This window comes from Orbicella faveolata, unplaced genomic scaffold (genome assembly GCF_042242905.1).
Source record: "Orbicella faveolata isolate gen_17 unplaced genomic scaffold, um_ofav_v1 contig_46, whole genome shotgun sequence".
Taxonomy (NCBI): domain Eukaryota; kingdom Metazoa; phylum Cnidaria; class Anthozoa; order Scleractinia; family Merulinidae; genus Orbicella; species Orbicella faveolata.
In genome coordinates this window covers 11,048,505-11,071,772 of record NW_028301576.1, presented here as the reverse complement: position 1 = coordinate 11,071,772, position 23,268 = coordinate 11,048,505, and the positions used below count along the sequence as shown (strand labels likewise).

The following is a 23,268-nucleotide window of genomic DNA, read 5'->3' as shown; positions in this document are numbered from 1 at the left end:
TGATTCACTTGAGATGATGTCGTTAAATAATGGGACGCAGGAAAAAAAGGAATAAAAATATTCCTTGTCAGCAATTAAGGCTGAATTTGACCGTGTTCTTATACTCAATATGATGTCCTGTTTCATTACAATTCACTTTGTCTTAGTCAAATTTTTAACATATCAGAATTCTTAAACAGTTTATCTGAAGAAAAAAATGGGATAATTTGGTTAAACTCCTTTGTTTCGAATAAGAAAAGACTTTTTAACAAAACTACTTACAGTATTTTATTACTACCTGGGAAGTAAACCCTCTTCTTGACAATTCTTAGTTCATAAAATGTCTGCTTGAAAGCATGATGTTGTTTCATTTACTTGACGTATTTCACTCGCCACTTGGAGTGGTCGTCATTGACGATTTTGCGGCCAAGCAACCCTGACCCACGAACAATATATGTCACTGGCTCTCCGTTAATCTCTTTGTCGTTGTTATCTTAATTGGTAGCCGACCTGTTGCTTCTCTATTCTTATGCAAAACTCAAGAAAGCAGTTTCGAGAAAAAATTTGTCTATGACGCGTCTGGTTCATGAATGATCATTTTGCGACGGCCAATCTCTCTCTACCTTACCGTTATTTTTGATATTGGTATATTCAACTAATGAAATAGTATGGCTTCAGAGGAAAATGCTGATATAGACCGCACTGTCAAAGATATTTTTCACGCTTGGGATTTGAACAAAAATGGCTTCATCGAACAGTCGGAACTCGCTTGTTGTTGCTCTGAGCTGAATTTGACAATCGAAGAAGTTAGCAACTTGTTCAATGAACTTGACGCGGACGGAGACAAGAAGATAAGTCTGCAAGATTTTTCTAAGGGATTCAAGCGAGTTTGTTCTTTATTCGATGCCGACATCGATGAACTTTCAAGCGTGGAGGTCCGCGAGACCAGAAAGTTTGACAAACTTCTAGATGCCCTTGGAGTCAGGGACCTCTTATCAGGGTAAATACTGGTTTTTACTTTGCCGACGTTTCTTCCACATGAGTAAATTTATAATTCTTGACTTTTTGAAAGGTTAATCACGCTTAGGTAAAGCGATTATCTTTTACGAGGAAGTTTGCTTATCAAGATGAAACGTGATACGTTAATCAAAACATTTACTTTGGCGACAAATTGAAGTTAATTTTTAACTCGTATCTTTGTTCGTCCGCTCACTTGCTTCCTTGTTGAAAAAGGTATAATTGCTACTACTATATCACGCAGAAACTTCATTAGTTTACTGATCATGGCTGCTTTGGATTTGCATGAGATTCAGTTGGTACTCGAGCAAGCGGGTATGAGGTACGATGTACAATAAATCAACGTGCATACGTAATTGTCGTAATTATCATGACAACCAGTATTCCGCATAAAAATATCGCAGCAAAATTATATTAAAATTGTATTAGTACTCTGAACGGAGTTGCAGAGAGATAGTTTGGTACAAACTGAGGTAGCTAGAAATAGTCGACCAAGGGAAAATGTAATTACTCTGGTGATGTTTTTGTTTCGCGAAATACGTGTAAATTGTCAGACATTAGCATTTTGTAATGCATCTCGGTTAGAAGAATGGGTTCTAGAAAAGCACTAAAACAATGCAAAAAAGCGCCATTTTGTAGACGTCATCGTAATCAAGGCTAGTATATGGTTGTACAAGGTTTAAGAGAATTCTCTTCGATACAGCCAGGTAGTTATTCACTAAGTGGGAATGTAATTAACTTACTTAAGTATATTGGGTTGTATAGTGCTTTCGGTATCCGTGTTTTCGTACCTTGTGTTGCGCTTGCGCTTAGGTTAGCCTTGTTGTTTACCTGAAAATAATAGTTTCGTATGAAACTTAGTCTTGAATTTTGAAGGTGCGGTAGTTCTTCATAAAGGAAATTTGGCTGTTGCAGTGGAATGTTATTTACTTGTCGAGTAAATGTGTTAATTGTTCAACGTTGATCCCTGTAATCCCCTTAAAATGAGCAAGAATTATGTATGAAATTTTCTAAAATTTCGTGTGTAAAATTTTCCAAAATTTGCTCCACTTGGTATCAAGCTTTCATGTGTTACACTTATGTAGCACTTAAGCAATCAGAAAAGGGTACTACAATTTCTCTGAAGGCATTCAATAAAATATTGGAGCACTTCGACAAAATAGACGTTTATCGTATCGAAAAGTCCATAAGATGTTATGTCATCGGTCATTTCTGTTTCCCTGTTGAGATCCCAAAATGTAACGGAGTGCTGTGCATGATATATGCACTAATGATGTAAGAAGTTATGAGTAGCAAGAATGTGCAATTATGTAATCCTTAGTCAGAAAAATGATGGCAATGCCACATTAACCTATAAATCTTAGTGCATGAAAAGTCACCCTGCAAGCAGAGCTTTTTCTTACTGTACATATGCTTGTAAAAAATGATAAAGCAAAGAGAGATAAAAGAGGCTTTGCTCGCAGGATGAGGAAAAGTAAACAACTCTCATAAATTTACAAACAGAAAAGTTCCAAAATCTTCAAACCTAGCAAACACAAATTATGTCATTAGTACAGCCTGGACAAATATTGCAAAAATAAGGTTTTCCTTGTACCTAATGAGCTGTGTTTGGTTCGCAAGGCAGAGCTCGACAATCTGAAAACTTAGGGGCCAGCTGGCCCCAAGATTTTTTCCTTAAAGTCGAGCCCTACAAAGTATTGTGGTAAAATTTACAGCGGCGATCTTATTTTCTAAAACACAACCTTGGACATGTCACCTACATGTGGTCATGTTGTAAAAAAAAATTCTGGGCAAGGTTGTGTTCTTGATTTACTCTATACATGAGGATTGAAAATTGGGATTTTTCTGTTAGTTACTTGTACTGCTTGTACTGGTTACGGTAACTTTAGTTGGTAAGTTGTGTTTTTATCCTAACAATAGTAGGAGCAATATTGCTCCAAATCTGCAGGTTAAGCATTGCTTTAATTATTTTGAAGTATCTTATCTTTAAATATTCCAACTTATTTCTTCTAATTTTGGTTTGCAGTCAAATAGCTCTTTAAATTTGCTTTAATTTTCTCCACAGACAAGACTATGTCTCAGAGCTGTTCCACTACCTGCAAACCTCAGCTGACTCGCCTCAACTTCTGGCATTACTGGAAAGTTTTCTGTTCAGTGTTGTCAGAGATGTTAAACATTACTCATCTGAGAATCAAAGACTGGAGGATGCCCTCAAGAGGTATGTTGTAAAACCCTTTGTATGTACTTGTAATTCTCAGTATCCAACTGATTTTTGACCTGCTTCTAAACATACATGTAGAAGAAAATAAGAAATTGGCCCTTCCTTCTAGGCAAATCTTGACATTGTTTCTACTCTGAGTGAAGTTGCAAAATACGTGTAACAAAGCATGTACCTGTATTATTTTCTCTATATTGAGAACTAAGGTTAAAAAGGATGCTTGGTTGACTACTCCAAGTTATAGGTTATATAGTAAAGTATTCAAATGTAGAGGGATATATGCATGTTCGTAAAGTCAGGATGGTTTTGTAATAAATCACTTGCACATGTGTTTTGTCTCTGCAGGACATGTGAGAAACATACTGAACACATGGATCAACTTGACAGCGAGCTCGAGCAACAGATGCAGAGGATGGAAACGCGCATCAGAAAGGAGGTTGGTCAGATTACATACAGACAGTGTGCTACTACAGGCAGTGTGCTAATAAGAAAGCCATGCATGTCCAATAGCTCAGTGCTAGTGGATTTCCTGGTCAGGTTACTGCTGGTGGATTTTATCCTTTTCTTGCCTGATGCCCAAGTCATTCTTTACGAAATTCTTTTAATAGCAAATTCAAGTCACAGGCTTAAGTACTGTTGAAGAGATTAAATTATTGTAGTGATGTTAATTTTAAATTCATTACTTTTACTCGAAAAAAATAGGGCGCAGCTAGTGAGAATGTGGGTTTAGCTTTTAGATCATACTCACGGCTTACATGAAGGATAAGCCCAAAAATTGGTTTTCTCTCCACCCTGACAGGAAGAGGTTATTCATCTACACCATGTCCAGTGTCCTAATAATTATTTTTTGGTTAGTTAATGTTGAGCAGATGAATTTGGCAGTGGAGGAGGATGTATTGTATTGCTTACATTGTGTTATTTGTATTGCATTGGTGTGCCTGAGGAATTTTCTGAGTATATGTATATCATTTGGCACTCATAAAAGTAGTTATTTGGTTCAAGCTGCCTTTTCATTTGTCTTAAAAAGAATGTTGAGATCTGTTTATCACGTTTATTAGTCTGACTCGGTATTGCCTTGTTTTTCCCAGGAAAGAAGTAAACAAGAGAGGGCTAATTTGGATATTGTTTGGCAATTGGAGACTAAAAATAAGGAGATACAGACATTATCTGCAAGAATACAAAAGGTAATTAATGTAACGGAAGGTAACAAATTTAAGTAAAATATATGTAAAAAAAACGTAAAAAGAAAACCAAATTCCATTTTGGTATTTATTTTAAGAGTGGTATACATGTTACTTTAATTCACTTTTTTCAGCCTGTTCATTTTAGTTTGAATTATAATAACCTTTAAAGCTAACCTTGATTGGGTGCTGTTTGTTACAGCTTGAGGGAAGGCTGAAGAAGAAAGAACCTGAAGAACAAAAGATAAAAGAAGAAGTTGATGAAAAAGTTCAGGTAATAACTTATCATAACAGCAATATTTGAATAGTGTTAAAGGGGTGCAGCCACCTAGTGTTTAAGCTGAAAAAAAAAATATTAACAAAGGATGTATTATATGCTTTTTAAACCTATTGGCAGGGCACATATCAAGCAATACATTTATTGTAATTTTATTTTCTCCTCACTGTACAAGACAAATATATTTTACACAAGCAATAAAAAACTAAACCTCATTAGGCATTTTGGTTTTTAACCTGTGATTACACAGTCTTTAGAAATAACATAGTGACTCTACATGTTCTTTACAAAAGGTTGTCAATTTCAGTTTGTGTTCTATATGTTTAATAATTGTCAGTATGTTTAAGAATTGATTCAATGATTCATTTATTTATATATGTTCATTGTGCAGGAAATACGATTTCTGCGGAGTCAGCTAACAGATGCACAAACAAATCTGGCTGTTTTGCGAAGTGAGCTTGCTCAACTTAGAAACGATTATGAAGAACAGGAAACACAGTTTGCGGCGTAAGTGATCAATTTTGCTAACAGGGGGGTAGGGTGAATACTGAAAAAGAGAGCCCTATGTGGAGATACGAATACTCTATGTTTATATAAACAGAATGTAGCAAATTTTAAATTCATTGATTATTTGTTAAATATCAATTCAAAGCTGTCCAACAGTAATTATCAATCTGCCATATTAAATTATAATGGCATTGTGAAGGACCCATACAATTCACACAAATTGAATTACTTATTATAATTATGTGCTCTTTTGACCTCAGCGAGTAAATAATTGACCAATCACTCTTTCTATCAATCTATCTGACTGTCTGTCTGTCTTTATGTCTGTCTGGCTGGTTGTCTATCTGTCAATTCGTTATTTATTTGTCAATAATGGGTGAAGGAGAATACATGTACATTACTTTCATTGGCAGTGGGTTAAATCTGTCTACTTTTTGTTTGGCAGTGAGAAGAGAACTGTAATGGAGTGTGTACTGGAACAGGAGAGCTTAACAAGACAGCTTCAGTTACTTCAGTAAGTTGGCTGAATTAAGTAGCAAACTCAATTGATGCAATCTTACACATATCTCCACCTGGAGACGACATTCAAAAGTTTATGGCAAATAGACAGACTTTCGAACAGTTACTGCTGCAGAAAGGTTATTTTTCATTTGGTTTAATGTTTATACTTTTGAACCTTCATAGAACTGCAAGTAAACAAAATAGGTATATATAAAGAAGCGCTGATCAAAAATTGTCTCAGTGAAGTTATCATTCCTTGAATCTGCAAGGGCTAACAATGGTGTAAAAAAAATTTTATTAACTGCCATTGATGTTTTTTAACTTTCAGTGAGGCAAATAAAAAGCTTCATGACACAAATGATGACTTAAGAGCAGCTTTAGAGGTAAAAGTATTTTTGGAACAAATTATCCAATATAAAGGTCGGCGGAAAGGATACCTACTAATTTAAAATATTAGCTGTACAGTGATATCCCAATTGAGTTAGTTTGTAATAGCCACATAGAGTGGAGCCTCATTAACAGAGCCAGACCTTTGGACTAAAATTTTCTTTTCTCATCAAAACTATTGACACTACTGAGTAAGCACTTTCTTTGGTCCCAAAAAGGTAGCCTTAATTTTTTTTTTTAATGCATCTATTTCATGTCTAGGGACAATAGATAATACAATACAAGAGCAATACAGAACTACAAATTAAAACAATAATAATTTATTTTATAATGACGAGATGGTTGAATTAGGGGTGGTCAGAGGGTGAGGTTCTACTGTATTTCAATAATTCATTAAAAATCTGTCACAACTTATTTTTAGATCTCGACATCTTCTATTCTTAGTCTTGAAGATGACAGAAGAAATACACTTGTTCTTGCAAAATTTCTGTTAATTAACATTGTTTAATTATTGATGATCAGATTGTGGACATAATTTTAAAAAAAAAGAAAAGGATTTTAAGGGAATAAAACTTGATGCAATTTTATCTCTTACAGTCGAGAAAAGGTGGTGACAAGAGAAGCCCTTCACCAAACAAGAGGCATTCAATATCAACACTTTACTCACCGACATCCAGCATGACATTTCAAAACAAGTCACCTATTAACAGGTAGGTACCTCATGTAATCGACATGCTTGTGGTAGATTGAGCCTTAAACTTGTTATTAGGGTTCAGGTGAGGAGGTTTAAGAAAACTCTTTAACTGTGAAAATTGCCAGTAAATGAGTGACTGATCTTACGAGTATTTAACTTCAGAAGGAATTTTGCTTAAAAATGGTTGTAAGTTACATTTAGATGGGACTTTTTAAACACAATAATAACAAGGATCATTGAAACAAAAAGCATTGCATTCAGGATACTGTTCAACAGAAACTGAAATACTAGCTCAGGGTCCGAAATTAACTTTTTTAGGCAGGCGCCAACTGGTGACTGAAATTTTTTTTCAGTCGCCATAGGGAAAAATTTGGCCGCCAGAAAGTGACAATAAAATTTTTCCTTTGCAGCGAAACACAAACCAAAATTTTTGGTAGCCAGATGGAAAATTCTGGTCACCAATTTTTCTTTTAAGAATCAGAACGAAGAGAACGCATTTGGGGCCTCAATGTCAATTTTTCCGCTAACGAATAAGATTAAGTACAAACACGCTGATTATTTATACACCTACCACTGAAAAACCACAACAAACGAATCGAATGCTGGCCATATACGCAGTTTCATGTCACTGGCAAATGTTTCAAGTCAACTTTATACCTTTTCTTGTCTCTACCTTTTGGAGAAGAAATGTACCCGACTGAAAAACTGGCATTCGGTTCTTTGCTCTATGTTCAAAACGATCTTTCCTTTCGCGTTCTGTCAAGACCACCCATGAAAATTCGTCTTTCCATTGGGGGTAGAAACTTGCGTTTAGCTGACTACTTTTTGATTGAATGGTTTCCTTCCGGCCTGTCCATCTTGGCACATTTTTCCGTGCTTGCCGGCAAAATATTTGCAATGGATGTCATCAGGTATCAAACCAGTGCTGAAATCATCTTTTGACCACTTTGACAGACGCCCAGAGAATATCTAAATCTTCAGCTAATCTCTCCGCGGATGTTCCGTCTCCACTTTGTAAAAAATTACGGAAAGATTTCAGAACATCTTTGGACACCACATTGACTGAATAAATATTCATGACCAAAGAACGCACGGCCTCTTGCGCCCGCAATACGTATGTTACAGGAAACTGCTGAAGAAACACGACGGCGAGGCTTCACACTGATCGTGACTGTGAAACATTATGGTAGATTTATAATAACAGGAAAATTGGTTTTATACTTCAAAAGCAGCGGAAAGGTAAAAAGTGGTCAATTGGCGGGCGGCTTTGAATTTTATTTTAATCGATTTGGATGAAAATCAAAGTTATTGTTTGTGTAATTATCGTGGCATGAAATAGTTAATCGCCCGCTGGTGACCAGTTGTGAAATTCTGGTCACCAGTGCAAAATTTTTAGTTGCATTGGCGACCAGGAAAGCGCAATTTCGGACCCTGTAGCTCTTCAATTGTAATAAGGCACTAATAATATCTTGTAATCAGAAGAAGTTACACCTTTCTGAAGATTTTAATGATTCTATACAAGCCAACTGCTATTGTTTGAGAATTTGGGCGGGCGACTACATGTTGGTATAAGAGCTATAAAGTATACACATTTGATATTTGTAGGGAGATTATTTTTGTGGACATAAATGTTTTGGGGGGATTTCTTGTTGGCTTTTTAAGGTATTCATATATATTTTCTCTGTCACATTAAAAGCCGGTCCCCCTCAAGGTTGGTGGAAGAATCCACACCTGATGTTGTAGATGGCAAATCTGCACAAACAACTCCAAGAAGCGTACCACTACCTTCATCTAAAAGTGCCAGCAGCTCTCGAAGAGGCTCCGCACTGCTTCCCAGCCAGCAGAGCTGTGAAGTTGACGATGATGCACTAACAAATGAAAACTCATTGATGACCGAGCTCATGCAGGTGCAGCAGCTGTCAGTAAGTCAAGACATTTTATAGTAAAGTTATTTCAACGGCTAGACATGCACATAGACAGAAGCCATGCTCATCAATCGCTTATGGAAAAGAATGTTGGGATTTTCGCTCGTGCGTTTGTTCCTGCCATGTAATGTGGTGTATATATCTCCCTGACCCTTTCTCCCACACGTTTAATTTGTAAGACTGGATTTTCCTGCCAGCCTGCTGCAAAGCTGGAGGTTGTTAGCATTGATATTCATATCTTTCTATTTAAATTCTTGTCTCTAAGAACTTAATCAAGTTTTCTCACACTATTAGTATAAACAGTGGCTACTTTTGAACTCACTTTAAAGGAGATGACTTGCTTCAAATAAAAGCTAAAATATTAAAAACTTTGTGTTAAAAAACTGCTAAATACCATAATAAAACTAAAAAAGACCCATTAAAAAACTGCTTAATTTTTATTTTTATAAAAATAAATTTCCTGGTTTTGGTCTTAGGGCTGCGAAATGAAATATTTCATCTTTTAGTAAATAGTGTACAGTGAATGCAATATAAACTTTAATTGAAATATTAAAATATCTGAAATAAGTTTGAAGCACAAAAATTTTGAATCTAGAATTCAAAAAAGGTTTTGCCTTTGCTATAAAAATTAACTTTAATAATATAATGTAAATATAAATTTAAAGAATTGAATAAATATTAAATTAATAAATTAAAATTAAATGCGAGGAGGTCATAAACTTATAACAAGCAAACTTCCAGGTTCCTGAAGACATATCAGAAGAAGAGTGTGAAACGGAATTAGACTATAACAACAATGCAGGCATATTAAACAGCCGGGAGACCGGCCAGATACATCACTTATTACCACCTGCTAGGCAATCGTGCGAAGTTGATGATCATCTTGCTACTGAGGACAAGTCCTTCTTGGACGAGCCTGTCATTCTGGGGTATTGCACCATGGTAGGCTTCATGAATAAAAGCTCATTACAAGATAAACAAGGACATTAACACAACTTGTGGAAATGCTGTCTTACCAACCTCGTTCTGATTAAAAACAGACGAGGTGAACTTCTTGTTTCAACAAAAATATCTTTAATCTCGTCCCTGTCCTCTTGATAATATAATATATATATTTTTAGGAAACAAGTAATGAGAAGAGCAAGATTCATCAGCAAGGATATTTTCTTGCCATAGCATCAAATTCCAAGGCCTAAGATTAAAAGCATTTCACAGCAATAATTAAATGGAGAGAATCAGGTTTTGAATTTGGAACATGCTTCTTTAGGATCTTCATGAAGGTAATAGATAATTGAATATTAAAAAAAATTATTACCGACAGTCTGTTTTTTTTTTTTGTTTTTTTTTTTTTGTATGGCAAGAAAAGGTTGTTTGGTAAAATGCATTTTTCACAAGGTTGTGTTAATGTTGAATAAACTTTAAACAAATAATATAACAACTTAACCTGAAATAAATTTTAAACTAAACAGGGTAAAACGGGTAAAATGAAAGACACTACACATTTGACGTCAGACATGGACACTAGTGAACAATCCGACACTTGTAAGGACAGTGACAAACTACAGAGGAACAGAAACAGCTCACGATTCGGCAGTCGATTTGGAAAATACTTTGGTAAACTGTCAAAAGGCACTAAAAACAGGGAAACAGGCAAACCAAGTGAGGAAGGCAAAGATGCAGCTTTGAAAAAAAGCGATACGAATGACACTTCTTTGAGGAGAAGTGACAGAAAAGATCCCTCGCTCAGAAACAGTTACACAAAAGATCCCTCTTTGAAAAAGAGTAATACTAAAGATTATGCTGTGAAAAAGAGCGAGACAAGAAAAAACAAAAGCTATGTAAACCTTGTCAAAAAAAGAGCTGAAGCCAATTTGCAAAGTAAAGTACCGGGCAAAGGGACTCAAACTGTGAAAGAAAATAAACGCGGACGAAATGTTAGCGATGCTCATAGTAAGTCAAGATTAGCGGCACTGGAGCATGACTCCGATTCAGAAGGGACAGAACAGCGTTTGAAAAGAGGGGTCTTGGACAGGAGAAGTTCAAGTAAGGTTGTTGGACCAAACAACAGACTACGCAAGAACGCGTCAGTTACCTTCTCACCGACTGTCACTTGCACCACAGACAGTGCACCACTGCACACTGTAGACAAAGTAAAGAGCACAACAAATAAGGCAGCACTGACACCTGTCAAAAAAGTCTATGCACGACATGTTGTTGCAAGCGAGACATCTGACACTGACAGTACAACACAGGAACTGCCAATGGTATGACACTCTTAACTAAACTATAAAATTCTGTTTAAAAAAAAGTTCTTTAAACTCATGTGACTGTTAATATAACAACTTTCTTCTCAATGAAGTGACTATAAATTAAGAAAACAGATGTGATGTTCCACACTCATCTGTAAGTGACAGACATCTGAGATTCAAGCCCAATATTTCTTATTTATGGCTGATAACTACAAGTTATTTAACAGTTTCGAGTGGTATACCATGGAATATCATACAAGTGACTGGTATTGTCTTCAATCTTGGTATGCACACAAGCCTTTAAGCTGAGTATTTTCTTTCTAACGAGAGGAAAAATGTTTATGGCTTGAATCTCTGATGACTCTTGAGCTGGATGAAGACAAAATGTGGGACGAGAAATCTGCTTTCTTAGGCTAAAGTGACTGCTGTGAATAAATAAAAATGGTTTTGAAAAAGTCATTTATGAGTATAAACACACTTTTAAGTGGTAATAACAATTATGTGGCAGGTGAATAGTTGATCATGTGTCATAAACTAAATGGTATGCTAAAAGGTGGAATCAACCTAAAATACAATTCTATGTCTTTAAGACTTTTGAACATTTCACTATTGTGTAATTTTGTTACTACATGTAGCTTATAGTGCACATTTTTCAGAGATGGCAGGTGATGAGTGAAGAAAATAAGATTTAAATAACATTATACAGCATTGGCCAAATCAGAGAACTGTATGTAAAATTTGTGTTTTGAATGATGATTGCAGAATTTTTATCGAGATTTAGAAGAAGAAGAAGAAGAAGAAGATGAAGCGTATGATACATTGAGATCATCTGATAGACAAACATTCACTAAGCAACTGGACATATTACAGTAAGACACTTAACACTTAATGACTGATCCCGAGGGGAACAGTGAATTTTGTTTCCCGAGAATCGCAGTGTTTGAGGTTCGAGGGAAACAAAATTCACTGTTCTCCAAGGGACCAGTCATTGAGTGAATTGTTATACAGCAAAACAGATGAACTGTTTCCTGTTTGATGTCATAGTTTTCGCAATGTTGCCCGCTCATGGCATTTAGCGGGAAACAGTTTCATTGTTAGATGTCATGTGACCATGAACCAGCCAATGAATGGACGCCCTGTAGCGGGAAAAACGCCAGCTATATAAAAATGTTAATTATTTTTAGTATATACCGAATAGTGGCTGTAGTATTTAATTTCGAAGCTTAAGTCAGCCAAAGAAAGAAATGCTGATGGGCCACCGAGTTGGAATGCAGACTTCAGCTGAACGGTCTACCTAATTCGCCAAAAGGTCATTTGTGGTTACTGTATAAGCCAGTGTGTGTAAAACGCATTTGACGTGGATCACTGCAGTTTTGGGCAATTTCTTTTCAATAGGGAGACGAACAAGAGACTATGCGAAAGCAATGATGACCTACGAGCAGCACTCGAGGTACGGAGACAACCATTAAAAAAAATCGATTTATAAAAGTTCTAAATTAAAATATACCTCTATTTAATTTAAGAAACTAAACAATAATGGTTAAGAGTTTTAGAATCAATACTCGGAAACTGGCTAGAACGGATTGGGAACTAAGGATGGCTCAGGGTGGCAGGATGGAGATAGATTGGCTTATACACAAACTTGACTATGAAAAAATAGCGTTTCAACTTGCCATACATATTATCTGCTGTACATTCACTGAGAGTTTGTAAAGATTATTTCATTTTATGCACTGTGATGGATTTTATGAACTAAATGTTTCCCCTGAAGTACAGACCCTTTACGATTTTTCTTCTCCTTTCAACGTATCACATTAACGCATTCAAATCATCTCTCTAATTGCAGGCCTTGACTGGGAGACGATCAAAGTCCTCTAAGGTATTTATCATACCAAAAATTCCCTGATTTAGAATGTACCAAGTCTAGTTAACCGGAAAACTGAATAGCACTAATACAAGGCCATTCATATCCCGATTGCATAACGCAAACCTTGAATTAAAGTAATAATAAGTATAACTTTATTTGTCGATAAGATTTAGATTTAGCACTGCTGCTAATTAGGGAAACCTAATGAGTTAGAATTGCACAAACTAATCACAGTAAAATGACTATAACTAAATGAACACAAGTAAGAGGTAATAACTGTAATAATGCTTAGTTCCTTGCCCCCGAGTGACTATAATAAAACTAATAAAACTAGTGTACGTAGATATGATGAGAATGGTCGAGGTTATGGTGTTTTTTTGTCGAGTTTGAGATCATGACTGGAGGATAGCAAATATAGCTAGAAATAAAAACACGCTGAAAAGTTGTAAAGTGAAATGAATATTCTTGTTCGGTAATCCTAGACTAGCTTGATTGCGGGTTGAAAATCTGGGACCAGGATTTCAAGTGAATCAAAGACATTTGTATGTTTAATAAAATAAAATATACAAAATCTAAAGTAACGTACTTGACGTTTCTTACCAGGCTCGTAGAAGTAGCGAGAAATGCCAGAGAAATCCCAGCATCCACAGCGATTATGGCTCCATTTCTAGTCGCAGCATCACTCCAAACCAGTGAGTCTTTTCAATTAATAATTAATCATGAAAACATTGCTTTTGTCCGGCGGTTCTCTGTTTTCCCCAAGGGGTAACTGTTAATCTGTACGGGACACCCTCTTTGATATGGCCCACATACACCCTCAAAAGGGGTTGAAAGCGGTGCTCAAACATTATATTTTTTAACTTAATTTTCGCCGAATACGATCGGTTCAGAGTCTTTAAATTGTGATCACATCACACGTACATCGCCTTTTAGGATGGGAGTGCTCATGTAGTCTTCTTGGATGCCCTCGCCCCGCGCACCCCCCCCCCCCCCCCCCCCCACTTCTTAGAAAGTCCTGACTTCTTTCTGTCGCGTCGGCTTGTCACCACAAAGCTACTGCGCACGACTGGTATCAACCATTGAAACGTAAAATGGCAGATTCCGAGATGGTAATGTTGTTATTCTCCAATGAAAATATGGTGACAGCCACATAACAGACAATTCGTAAAGTAGCCATTCACATATTATTTGCCAAGATACCGACTGATGTATTTTTTCTGTGCCTTGTCGTCTAGTCTTAAAGGACCCAAGTCTGAAGATGATGTTGCTGATGGCGCCGAGGCCGAGGCTGATGAAGCTGATGAGCTGTCTGGATATGAACCCGAGTCTGATGTCAACACCATGACGGTATTGTCATGTCTTACTTGCCGCTTTTTATATCCAGTGTTGTGTATAGACAGTGAGTTACTCAGCTTAGTCGTTCACAGGAATATGAAGTGCGTTAGATTGAGTGATTGACTGACTGACTGACTGACTGACTGACTGACTGACTGACTGACTGTCGTTTCGTCGTACGTACGTACGGTCGGTCGTTCAATCAGTTAATCAACTTTGGGTAGATGTAGCTAAAACTTTTGTCTATTGAATTACCAATCGCTGGTCTGCAATACAGACAATAAATTTAATTTCTTGCTTTAGGTGTATAAACCCTAGTGAAAATTAAAAAATAAATAATCAAAGAGAAAAAAATTGAACTAAACTGATAAACAGGATAAATCTGAAAATAAACCTACTGAGTAACACCAACAAACTAAAGCACGTCGTCTTGCAATTGCTTTCGTGTAAATTCGCGATAAATGAAATGTTAAAGAAGTAAGTCTAAACTAAATTAAACAGTCGTTTTTCAATCAAACACTCAGATAAATGCTCGCCATTTTGAAGCTGCTCCTAAACTTTCCAAACTGGCGGCTACCCCACATGAACGTCACGTGACACTACAAGAACGCGCCAATGACGTAGTGTGGGATAGTGATACAGAACACGAACCAGGCCCCCCTCAACCGCAACATCAGCAACAACAACAACAACAGCAAGAGCAGGAAGCAGCAAACATTGAAAGAAACACAAACATTCATGCGCACTCGCCTTTTAATCGAAACAGTCACTTGAGAAAGCCTTGCAGGCATAAGAGCTTAGAACAGTTATTCAATAAATCAAACAGTAAAGGCGACAGGTCCGCCTGGCCTTCTATAGCGCGAGCGGGTAAGTGGAACAGCATGGAGCAAGTAAGAAAGAGAAATGACTTTGTTGGTGAGCGCACTAGGTCGTTGCCTACGTCGCGATGGCAAAGCGACGAAGGAATCAACTCTGGAAAAGGAGTTGGGTTTTGGCAGCTTTCTGAGAAATTGAACGCTTTGCGTTCTAGTAGAGAAAGCGTCGCGGAAGGAAGAGACGATTCCAAAGTAAAAATTATCGCCGCTTCACACGAGCCGGCGGTAGTACAGAACTTTCATTCTGAAATTCAAACTGTTAATCACGAAGACCTGGAGCAGCTGATACGACGGCCGGCACCAAGACAAAGAATATTCCACGGAGAAAATGTCGCTGAAAGACTTCTAAATGATGAAGAAACTAGGACAGCTCCAGCTGATCTCGCTGAGGGTTCTAGTCTTAAACGACGAAATTCGCTGGTAATAAGACGCAACCGAATTAAGGTAAATAACTTAAAATATAAACAAGTTAACAAGTTAATCCTAAACGTAAATAGGTCAAAAGCGAAAGCGTTCTAAAACTTCCTTGAGCCATTTCCTCTGTAAAGCAATAAAATTGTAATTATTAAACTTTAAATAGTTAATTTTTAATATACTTTTTACAGCACCTTTGCACGGTATTTTGTTTTAAGGGCATTTGTTTTCGAGAAACCCTGATCTTTACTAAGTTAAACTGTTAAGGTCAATGTTATTAAACATAACTTTAATTAAACCCAGCCGTGTTACGTTTCTTAACCTTTTTCAACTACAGTATTGACGTAACATGATAAAATGATTAACATATAAGTTTAGATTTTAAACAACGAACTGCCTTTATGTGATAAAAAATTGGATTTGGGCTATTTACTGTAAACTGTAACTAAAAACCGTTGATAACTGACCTAAAAACCTGCCTAAATTATCGGCTTAATAGTAACACTAAGTGAAAGAAAGTCGTCAGTAGGTTAAAGACATTTAAACGAAACTACGTGAAGAACATTTCTAATTTAACTTTACGGCTTTATCTAAAATAAAATAAGTGCATGCTCACGTCTTCTGCTCTAGGTTATGTGAAAGTTCATGTGATTTAAAAATGGATTACAAGATAGATTACCAAATTCTTTCCCCACTTTCACCTCTTTTTTAATGTTTGTCGTGTTTTTTTTTAAATAAAATTAAACTTTATAAACGTAACCTATCATTTTAACTATAGCCTGTTTCTGGGGTTTACTTCCTCGTGGAGAGACCTTTTCTGGAACCGCATAAGAAATTCAGTGTTTCACATACAATACAATACAATCCAATACAAAATTTATTGACATTCCCTGAAAAGGGCCTTTCGGTGACAATGATATAACTTTGAAAGTCAGCATAAGTTAAAATGATTTCATTTCTCTTAGATTCCTATTTTGCTAAAATAAAACGGAATTTTTATAATCTTTAGCGCCACCTAAATGACTTCAAATGCGCTCTGGAGCTTATTAGAGAGTTAAAGGGATATACAGTAACTCATCAGCCTCGTACCCAGAGTCTTCGTTCCGACGAGCGACCCTGGAAAGATCCGATTTGTAATCCGAAAATATCGGACTTCCGGTTAAATTGTGCATGCCTACCAGACAAACACTTGGCTCAATTTAAACGCCGGTGTTTTACTTCCGTTCATTTCCAATTGTTTTTAAAACCAAACAAAATCGAGCCTGTAACGGAACTCTGGAGTCGCTCGATTTCGCCAAGCATGCGCAGTAAGGAACGAAGACTCGAGGAAGGAGACCGGTAACGCATGAATCTAAACCTAACGCGCATGCACGTTGTGTGATCCTTCAACAGACCGACTCTCTTCCCGAGTCAGATAGCAGCAAACCTGACGCGTTCAGCGCTGAACTTGAAGCTCAGGTGAAATAAACTAACTTGCCGTAATAGTAAAAAGTCAAACGAACCTATTCTTACTTACAGTAGTTTTTAAATTGACTTTCATTTGAGCTAAAACGAAACTATAACCTTGAATTTTCGTATAATTGCCCGAAGAGTTTACGATTCTCACTGTCCAGTCAATTTATAACTTACACGAGTAGTCTGAAAGTCGTGGCAAGTTGGCGTTCCTAAGTCGCATTTTAAGTGTCAAAAATGTAACTGAATTAATAAAGACGGTAAGATTCTCTTTTAAAAACCGCGAACTCTCCTTGCTCAAGGCGCTGAAAATGAGAACTAATGCTAATTCTGCTGATAACAGTTAACACGTATTGCACTAAAAAATGTCTCTCGGCTAAACACTGGGGCCGAGGAATAGGTGTAACGCTTTTCTTGTATAATATCATAGTAACATAACCACTCTGCGGCTTATAACAATGGACTGCAAGACAAAATTGACTGAAAGAATTGCCATAAAATTTCAATGAGTACTTTGCTATTGCATCATCGGTTCTTTGATAGGTTCTCAAACACTGAAGCTGACAGTATAAAAAAATGAATTTTTCATATTTTTAAAACACTTTGAACCACAAGGGTGATCGAATTGTCCACGTGTCCCTACGGTAACGATTGACTGTCACGCAGACAGACCTAGGTCTTAAGTAAATATATCATATTGTCTTTCAGGCCCCATCCACACTATGCCGGGGGAATTTGAAAACGAACGTTTCACTTTGAAAACGCATCAAGTGTTTTCCTTCCACACTACGCTAGAGGAATTTGAAAACGCATCAGTCACTGGTCATTTTGCATTTGTATTTGAGTAAACCTCGAGCAGGGGAATATCACGACTATTGTAAGGTTATCGTTTTCAACAATTTTTCTGTCCACACTAAAACGCAAAGTCGCCGTTTTCAAATCCCTCCGGTTTGAAGAGCGTTTTCGAAAAGCGCCGTTTTCGTGACGAATTAGTGTGGACGTTAGGCCTAACCGCAAAAATAAAGCTGCGCTTTCAAATTTCTCCGGTGTAGTATGGATGGGGCCTCAGATGTATCTCCGAATTCTCAGAACAAAGTCTGAGAGGACTTAGGAATCCGCAAGGAGAATTTATGTTTTGAACTTGTTGGATTTTGTTGCGTCGCAGTTCAAGAGTGTTATTGAGGAGGATGACGAAGACATTGACGAAGATGACGTAGGAGACGAGGAGTTAGCCCAGTTGGTTGCTATGGCAAAGGATCACACGGAGTCTGAAGGTGATACCGATACAGAGACAGAGGCGCCCGAGGGAGAGAGAGGTGCGGCTGTTGGTTCTGACTCTTTGTCCGAGGCTTCTTCGAACACTCCATTGCATGTAAGTAAGCTACAGCATGTCACGATGTAGTAAATAAGTGACGCATTTATTTGACAAAAATAAGATGTTTTCGCCTCGTATATTCATCATCAACAGTATCAGGTAAAATTACTCGGTAATTTAACGATAATTTGCCAAAATGGCACTTCTTTGCCAAGCAGGGTTGACTTAATTGCTTAATTCGCCACTTACGAAATGAGAAGAAAACTGGGGCAAGTGTCATCTCGCAGTGGCTTGTGGGATCGTTACTTGACGAGAAGCTCTATTGTCGCCAGCTACGATCCCGCAAGTGACTGCGAGATGAGACTCGCCCCAGATTTTTTCTTGGCGAATGGAGCTCAGTCGGCCCGCATTTGGCTTATTTTTTGAATCAAGTTGCAGTAAATAACGTGTGTTTGTTTGTGTTACAGACATCAGTAGTGGAAGGGAATGTACCAGAGCGCATGTACAAACTGGTTTTAGCAGGGGACGCGGCAGTGGGTAAATCCAGCTTTATACTCAGACTGTGCAGGAACAGATTCCACAGTGCGCTGAACTCCACGCTTGGTATGTAAACAGTGCAAGCTTCAACACTTAAGTGTTAATATCCAATATTAATCACCTATTAAGAACACAGACAATGCTCCGTCAAGACTCACAATATTAATTTTATCGCACGTAAAATCTCTGTCAGTATAAGGCTACTCACCCATTAATGAAACGCAAAAATTTCTTTCCGTTGTAAGCTTAGCCTACTAAACACCTTTTGAAATATTTGAAGTAGCTAGTTGTTGATGTTCTCGTTAATTTTATTTATTTATTTATTTATTTATTTTTAGGTGTGGATTTCCAGATGAAAACACTTGTTGTTGATGATAAAACTGTCGCGTTTCAACTATGGGATACAGCAGGCCAGGAAAGGTAATAACGTCATGTAGTGTATCAGTAGGTGTCCTGTGAGATTTAGATTAGATTTAAGAATAAGGATTTAGATCTTTTTACAATTAGGATTTACATTTAGGGGCACGATTTGTGACCTACTTGGAACATGAACTGATGAAGTGTAAAGAATGAACCACAGTCAGCATGACGCGTTTGCCAGCTGAGTGTAGTGGCAGTTCAGTTCAAGGCCAGGTCACTGAGCAGACAACTCTAGAATGGTCTATTGACAAGGAGATCCTTGTTTTCTTCATCTGATGTGTTTTCTTGTTCTGTTTTGCATCCATTGGCCTATAGTGTGTAACATCCTTTTCCACATTGCTGATACGCTCGATGCTCCTTAACTAAGTATGTTTTATGTTTTAGGTTCCGAAGTATCGCTAAGTCTTATTTCCGCAAGGCTGATGGTGTATTACTTCTGTACGATGTCACTTGCGAAACATCTTTTATTGATGTCCGTGACTGGGTGGAAGCCATCGAGGTACTCAGCTTAAATTTGTTACATTATATTCTAAGAAGTCGAACTGTTAATTAAATGACAAAGGTTTGAACCTTCTATTCGTATCCTCCGACAGAAGCGTTTCTATTTCTGTACTTCTTTCCTCGAGATTGGTGTAAATCTCTTGTAAGCATGGCTAGTAGTTTTTACTTATAAATGTTGCTGTATAATTAAGAAGGAATACACCACAAGTTGGAGTAACAAGTCGACAAGTACTTTTTACCAAGGTTGTCTGCACTGTGTTGCAAACTTCTGTGCAACTATTTTGTATAATTATCCTCTCAAAAGAAATCAATTCTAACAACACCAAATGTCGAAAACAAATTTTGAAGTTCATGTGCAACACTTTAAAGTACTGGTGAAATGAAACTGATGATGAAATTTTACATGTGTTTGCGCAGTTTCTCTGATCTTTGAAGTTTAGTTTGTTTAGTTTGATGGGAAATAGTGTTATTACAGGCAACTGTTTATAGCTTTAGCTTTTAGAAAATTCAAAAAGGACTGTAATATACTTAGATATTCTTGTACCAGGATTTTGCCCACTAAAAACCGACTTTGCTCGATTTCCTGTCAGATTTCGTCTTAAATTGTTCTTGTTTTTCCTTTACAGGATAGCACGACAAAGCCGATTCCCATCATGCTATGCGGTAACAAGATTGATTTGCGCCAATCACATATCGATGAAGGCAAGACCGTCATAACAGCGGAAAATGGAGAGAGATTAGCAAAGGTGAACAATTTATAAACATAGCCGAAAACTATTTCCCACCCTCCCAATCCCCATTTTTGATTAGTTCTCTTAGTTTTGAATTGAATTGTAATTAGGAGATGTCTTTGAAGAGCTTAAAAGAGTTTCGTGACGACTACACGGCTTGAAAAAATGATTAATATTTTCATGCTTGTCGTTGCTAACACGCTTTAACCTTCCTTTGTTATAACCTCCCTTTATTTTTGGTTTATATTGTTACTTTTTTGATGTTTTTCTACCTAAGAAACCGAAATCCCTTTCAATTTGAAAGTAATTATGAACAAAAATTACCAAGAAATCGTGACATATGGCAGGGACTTAAAAAAGCGCAATCTTTAGGGAGTTTGTAAGAGAAAACAGGGCTGTAGCCGAAAAAAAATATGACTGAAGCAACGTGCATGAAAAAGTATGACTCGCAATGTCCATGGTTAAATTCTCTCTCTAGCTATTTAGGTTGTTTGTGAGGATTATAAACAACAACGAAAAAAAAAAGCCGGACGTAAATGCCTTGGTCTCCCTGTTACCAGCTACAGCCCTGAAAAACTCAGAAACGTGCTTACTTTTGATTTCAAGGGAAATAGTCTTTTAGGATTCCATTCGCCTGTGGCTTGTGTTCCCACAGCATCTCTCGTTCTCCCAAACATCCACTCGTGTTTCTATAATTTAGAAAATGCCTTCCTAAATGGTGACAGACCTTATATGTTTATCTGTTTGTTTACAGGAATATGGCGCTTTGTTTATCGAAACGAGCTCGAAAGAAAACAGAAATATAACGGAAGCCTGCGTCGAACTGGGCAGGTGAGAATCACTGGGCTATTTCATCAGTCTGTAGTCTCTCCCTACAATGTCAATACATTTACAAATAGATGCGTGATGAGAATAAAGAAAAATCATCAACAACCGGATATTGTCTTGATGTACCTTCAGATTCTTAGAAGTAAAATTAAGAGGAATGTGTGGTATTCAGTAGGGAGAATTAGGTTTTGGGTTTGAAGGGGTGAAGAGGTGAAGAGGTGAAGCATTGAGAATTGCAATTCATTGTTTTTATTGCCATCTGTCGTAGATTGCTCAGAAAAGTTGAGGACACGGAGGTAGAAGAAAGCAATGGATTAAAATTGACGGAAGGAGAGGAGAAGAGCAAGAAGAAAGTGAACTGTTGCCCTACGTAGTTGAGCGTTTCGAGTATAATTTACCGGAGGGATAAGTACCATTGAAACACCTTAGTCTTAAAACGCGGTTGTTGTTCGAGGAGAGGCTACTAAGCAGCTTGTCGACTTTCTTTCGGTGTACTCGTGCGATTTCTGATTGGTCGCAAAAATTCGGAAATGGTTCGAGAACTTCTATGGAGATTATCCATAGTCGGTATCTTGTTCCGTGTACTGAAAAAGGCGGGAAATTAGCATGTCGTTGTTCTGAGCTTTTCGAGAGCTACCTGAAATTGAGAATTCTTGAATGGATTTTGAACGATGCCAGTTTTGCTTGTGAAACAATCTTATTCAACCTGGGAAACTGTTATTATCCATCACAGAGAAAACTAAGTTTTAGTTTTAGTTAATATTTACACTGTAAATAATTCGTATTTGAAACAAATTTCAATTGGAATTTTTTTAAATTATGCTTCGGGTTCTAGTCTTACCATACCATGTATGCAAGAATTCATAACGTATTTGTTCAAATCATTAATTTATTTATTCAATTATTGTCTTCACTAGACCGTGAATGCATGCCACCTAGAAGAGAAATAAGTGTATTTAAGCTTCACCAGCGTTAAGAGTTGTTAATTTTAACTAAGAACGTTTTGTAAATAGATAGTTCATTGACATAGAATATGGAGAAATGAGAGTTTTTAGAGATTTTCGTCCATTTTTTTTTTTACTGTATAAACATTTTTGCTTAGCGAAGCACAGGCCATCAGGAATGGAAGAGTAATTTAAGCGATGTTTAGAAAGAAAAGAAGCTTGAATGCGGCGCAACTTAGAGCATAACGAACCTTGCTTGGTGTATAAAAGAAATGTAATTCCCGTATGACTAGTTTTTTTTTTCTGTCAATAATTAAAAAGGTTTGTTTATTGGACTTTCTTTTCCTTTAAATAAAAACAAAAGAAAAGTTGACACCGCAATTTCATTGACATTGCGAGACATAAAGTTTAAGGTTTAAGGTTTCTTAAAATAGGAAACAAGGTTTTAGTGTTGATAGGATTTCAATGTTCGTTTATTTCTAGAATTTGTCCGTGTAAATTTAACGTAAATTTGTCTTTAATGTTAATTTTTTAATCGATACTTCAGGGCTTGTTCGTTACGTTAAAGTTCAACCTCGTTCCCAGGGTTTTTCATCTTCCCACCCACCCAGAGCGAAAAAAAGAAGAGAGACCCTGGGAACGAGGTTGGTTTGGGTTGCGCCAGTTAAATTCAACTTTTTGAGGAAGCTGGTTTTCCTGTTGTTTTTACTGTGCCATGTGTGATTCTAGACGAATCAGTTATATGTTATCCATGCATTCATACTTTTACAAGTTTTTATTTAAAAACGCATTGACTCCATCGTTTACGGAGATATTAAAATACACATGTTAATATAGCCGAGGATTTTGTACATAAATGTCTAGGTGGCCGAGCTGAGGCCGGGCGTAAATAAAGATGTGTACTTAATCTGTTTGAATTGGTGACTGGGATTTGATGCAGAAAACTAATTTAAACAGGAGCATTTTTTTCCATATCAGTCCTTCGAAAATGGATATTCAGTGTCTCTTCGTCCAACCAATATTTCCAGCTGCTTTGGGAGTTCAATTGTCATTCTCCCCTCCTCCCCCCCCCCCCCCCCCACCCCCTCCGTCCTAACGAGGTGTGAGGCAAGGA

At 37.1% G+C, this 23,268-nt stretch overlaps 1 protein-coding gene across 3 annotated transcripts; it reads left to right on the top strand.

The window, feature by feature from the left end:
• The first annotated feature begins 533 nt into the window (after positions 1-533).
• Positions 534-23,071, top strand: LOC110052365 (ras and EF-hand domain-containing protein-like). Of its 3 annotated transcripts, XM_020758483.2 has the most exons (25): positions 534-979; positions 3,062-3,214; positions 3,560-3,650; positions 4,303-4,398; positions 4,598-4,669; positions 5,064-5,179; positions 5,625-5,693; positions 6,009-6,063; positions 6,665-6,777; positions 8,458-8,683; positions 9,428-9,628; positions 11,698-11,804; positions 12,331-12,385; positions 12,782-12,814; positions 13,406-13,494; positions 14,038-14,149; positions 14,662-15,456; positions 16,819-16,884; positions 18,044-18,250; positions 18,661-18,796; positions 19,069-19,150; positions 19,535-19,649; positions 20,278-20,397; positions 21,137-21,213; positions 21,479-23,071. In XM_020758483.2, exons 1-25 carry the CDS (start codon positions 648-650, stop codon positions 21,582-21,584), a joined length of 3,624 nt encoding a protein of 1,207 aa, XP_020614142.2. In that variant the 5' UTR covers positions 534-647; the 3' UTR covers positions 21,585-23,071. The 3 variants fall into 3 exon arrangements, with proteins under 3 accessions (XP_020614142.2, XP_020614144.2, XP_089133522.1); XM_020758485.2 differs by lacking the exon at positions 9,428-9,628 and having other exon boundaries at positions 536-979; XM_089277396.1 differs by lacking the exons at positions 9,428-9,628; positions 14,662-15,456 and having other exon boundaries at positions 543-979.
• Positions 23,072-23,268: the final 197 nt, after the last annotated feature.

What these genes read in the sequence shown, in the direction of transcription:
- LOC110052365 (XM_020758483.2), top strand. Translation starts at nt 648, where the DNA reads ATGGCTTCAGAGGAAAATGCTGATATAGACCGCACTGTCAAAGATATT. An exon ending in CAGGAAACACAGTTTGCGGC is followed by an intron (nt 5,180 to 5,624) that starts GTAAGTGATCAA and finishes TTTGTTTGGCAG; the next exon opens with TGAGAAGAGAACTGTAATGG. An exon ending in GCCTGCGTCGAACTGGGCAG is followed by an intron (nt 21,214 to 21,478) that starts GTGAGAATCACT and finishes CATCTGTCGTAG; the next exon opens with ATTGCTCAGAAAAGTTGAGG.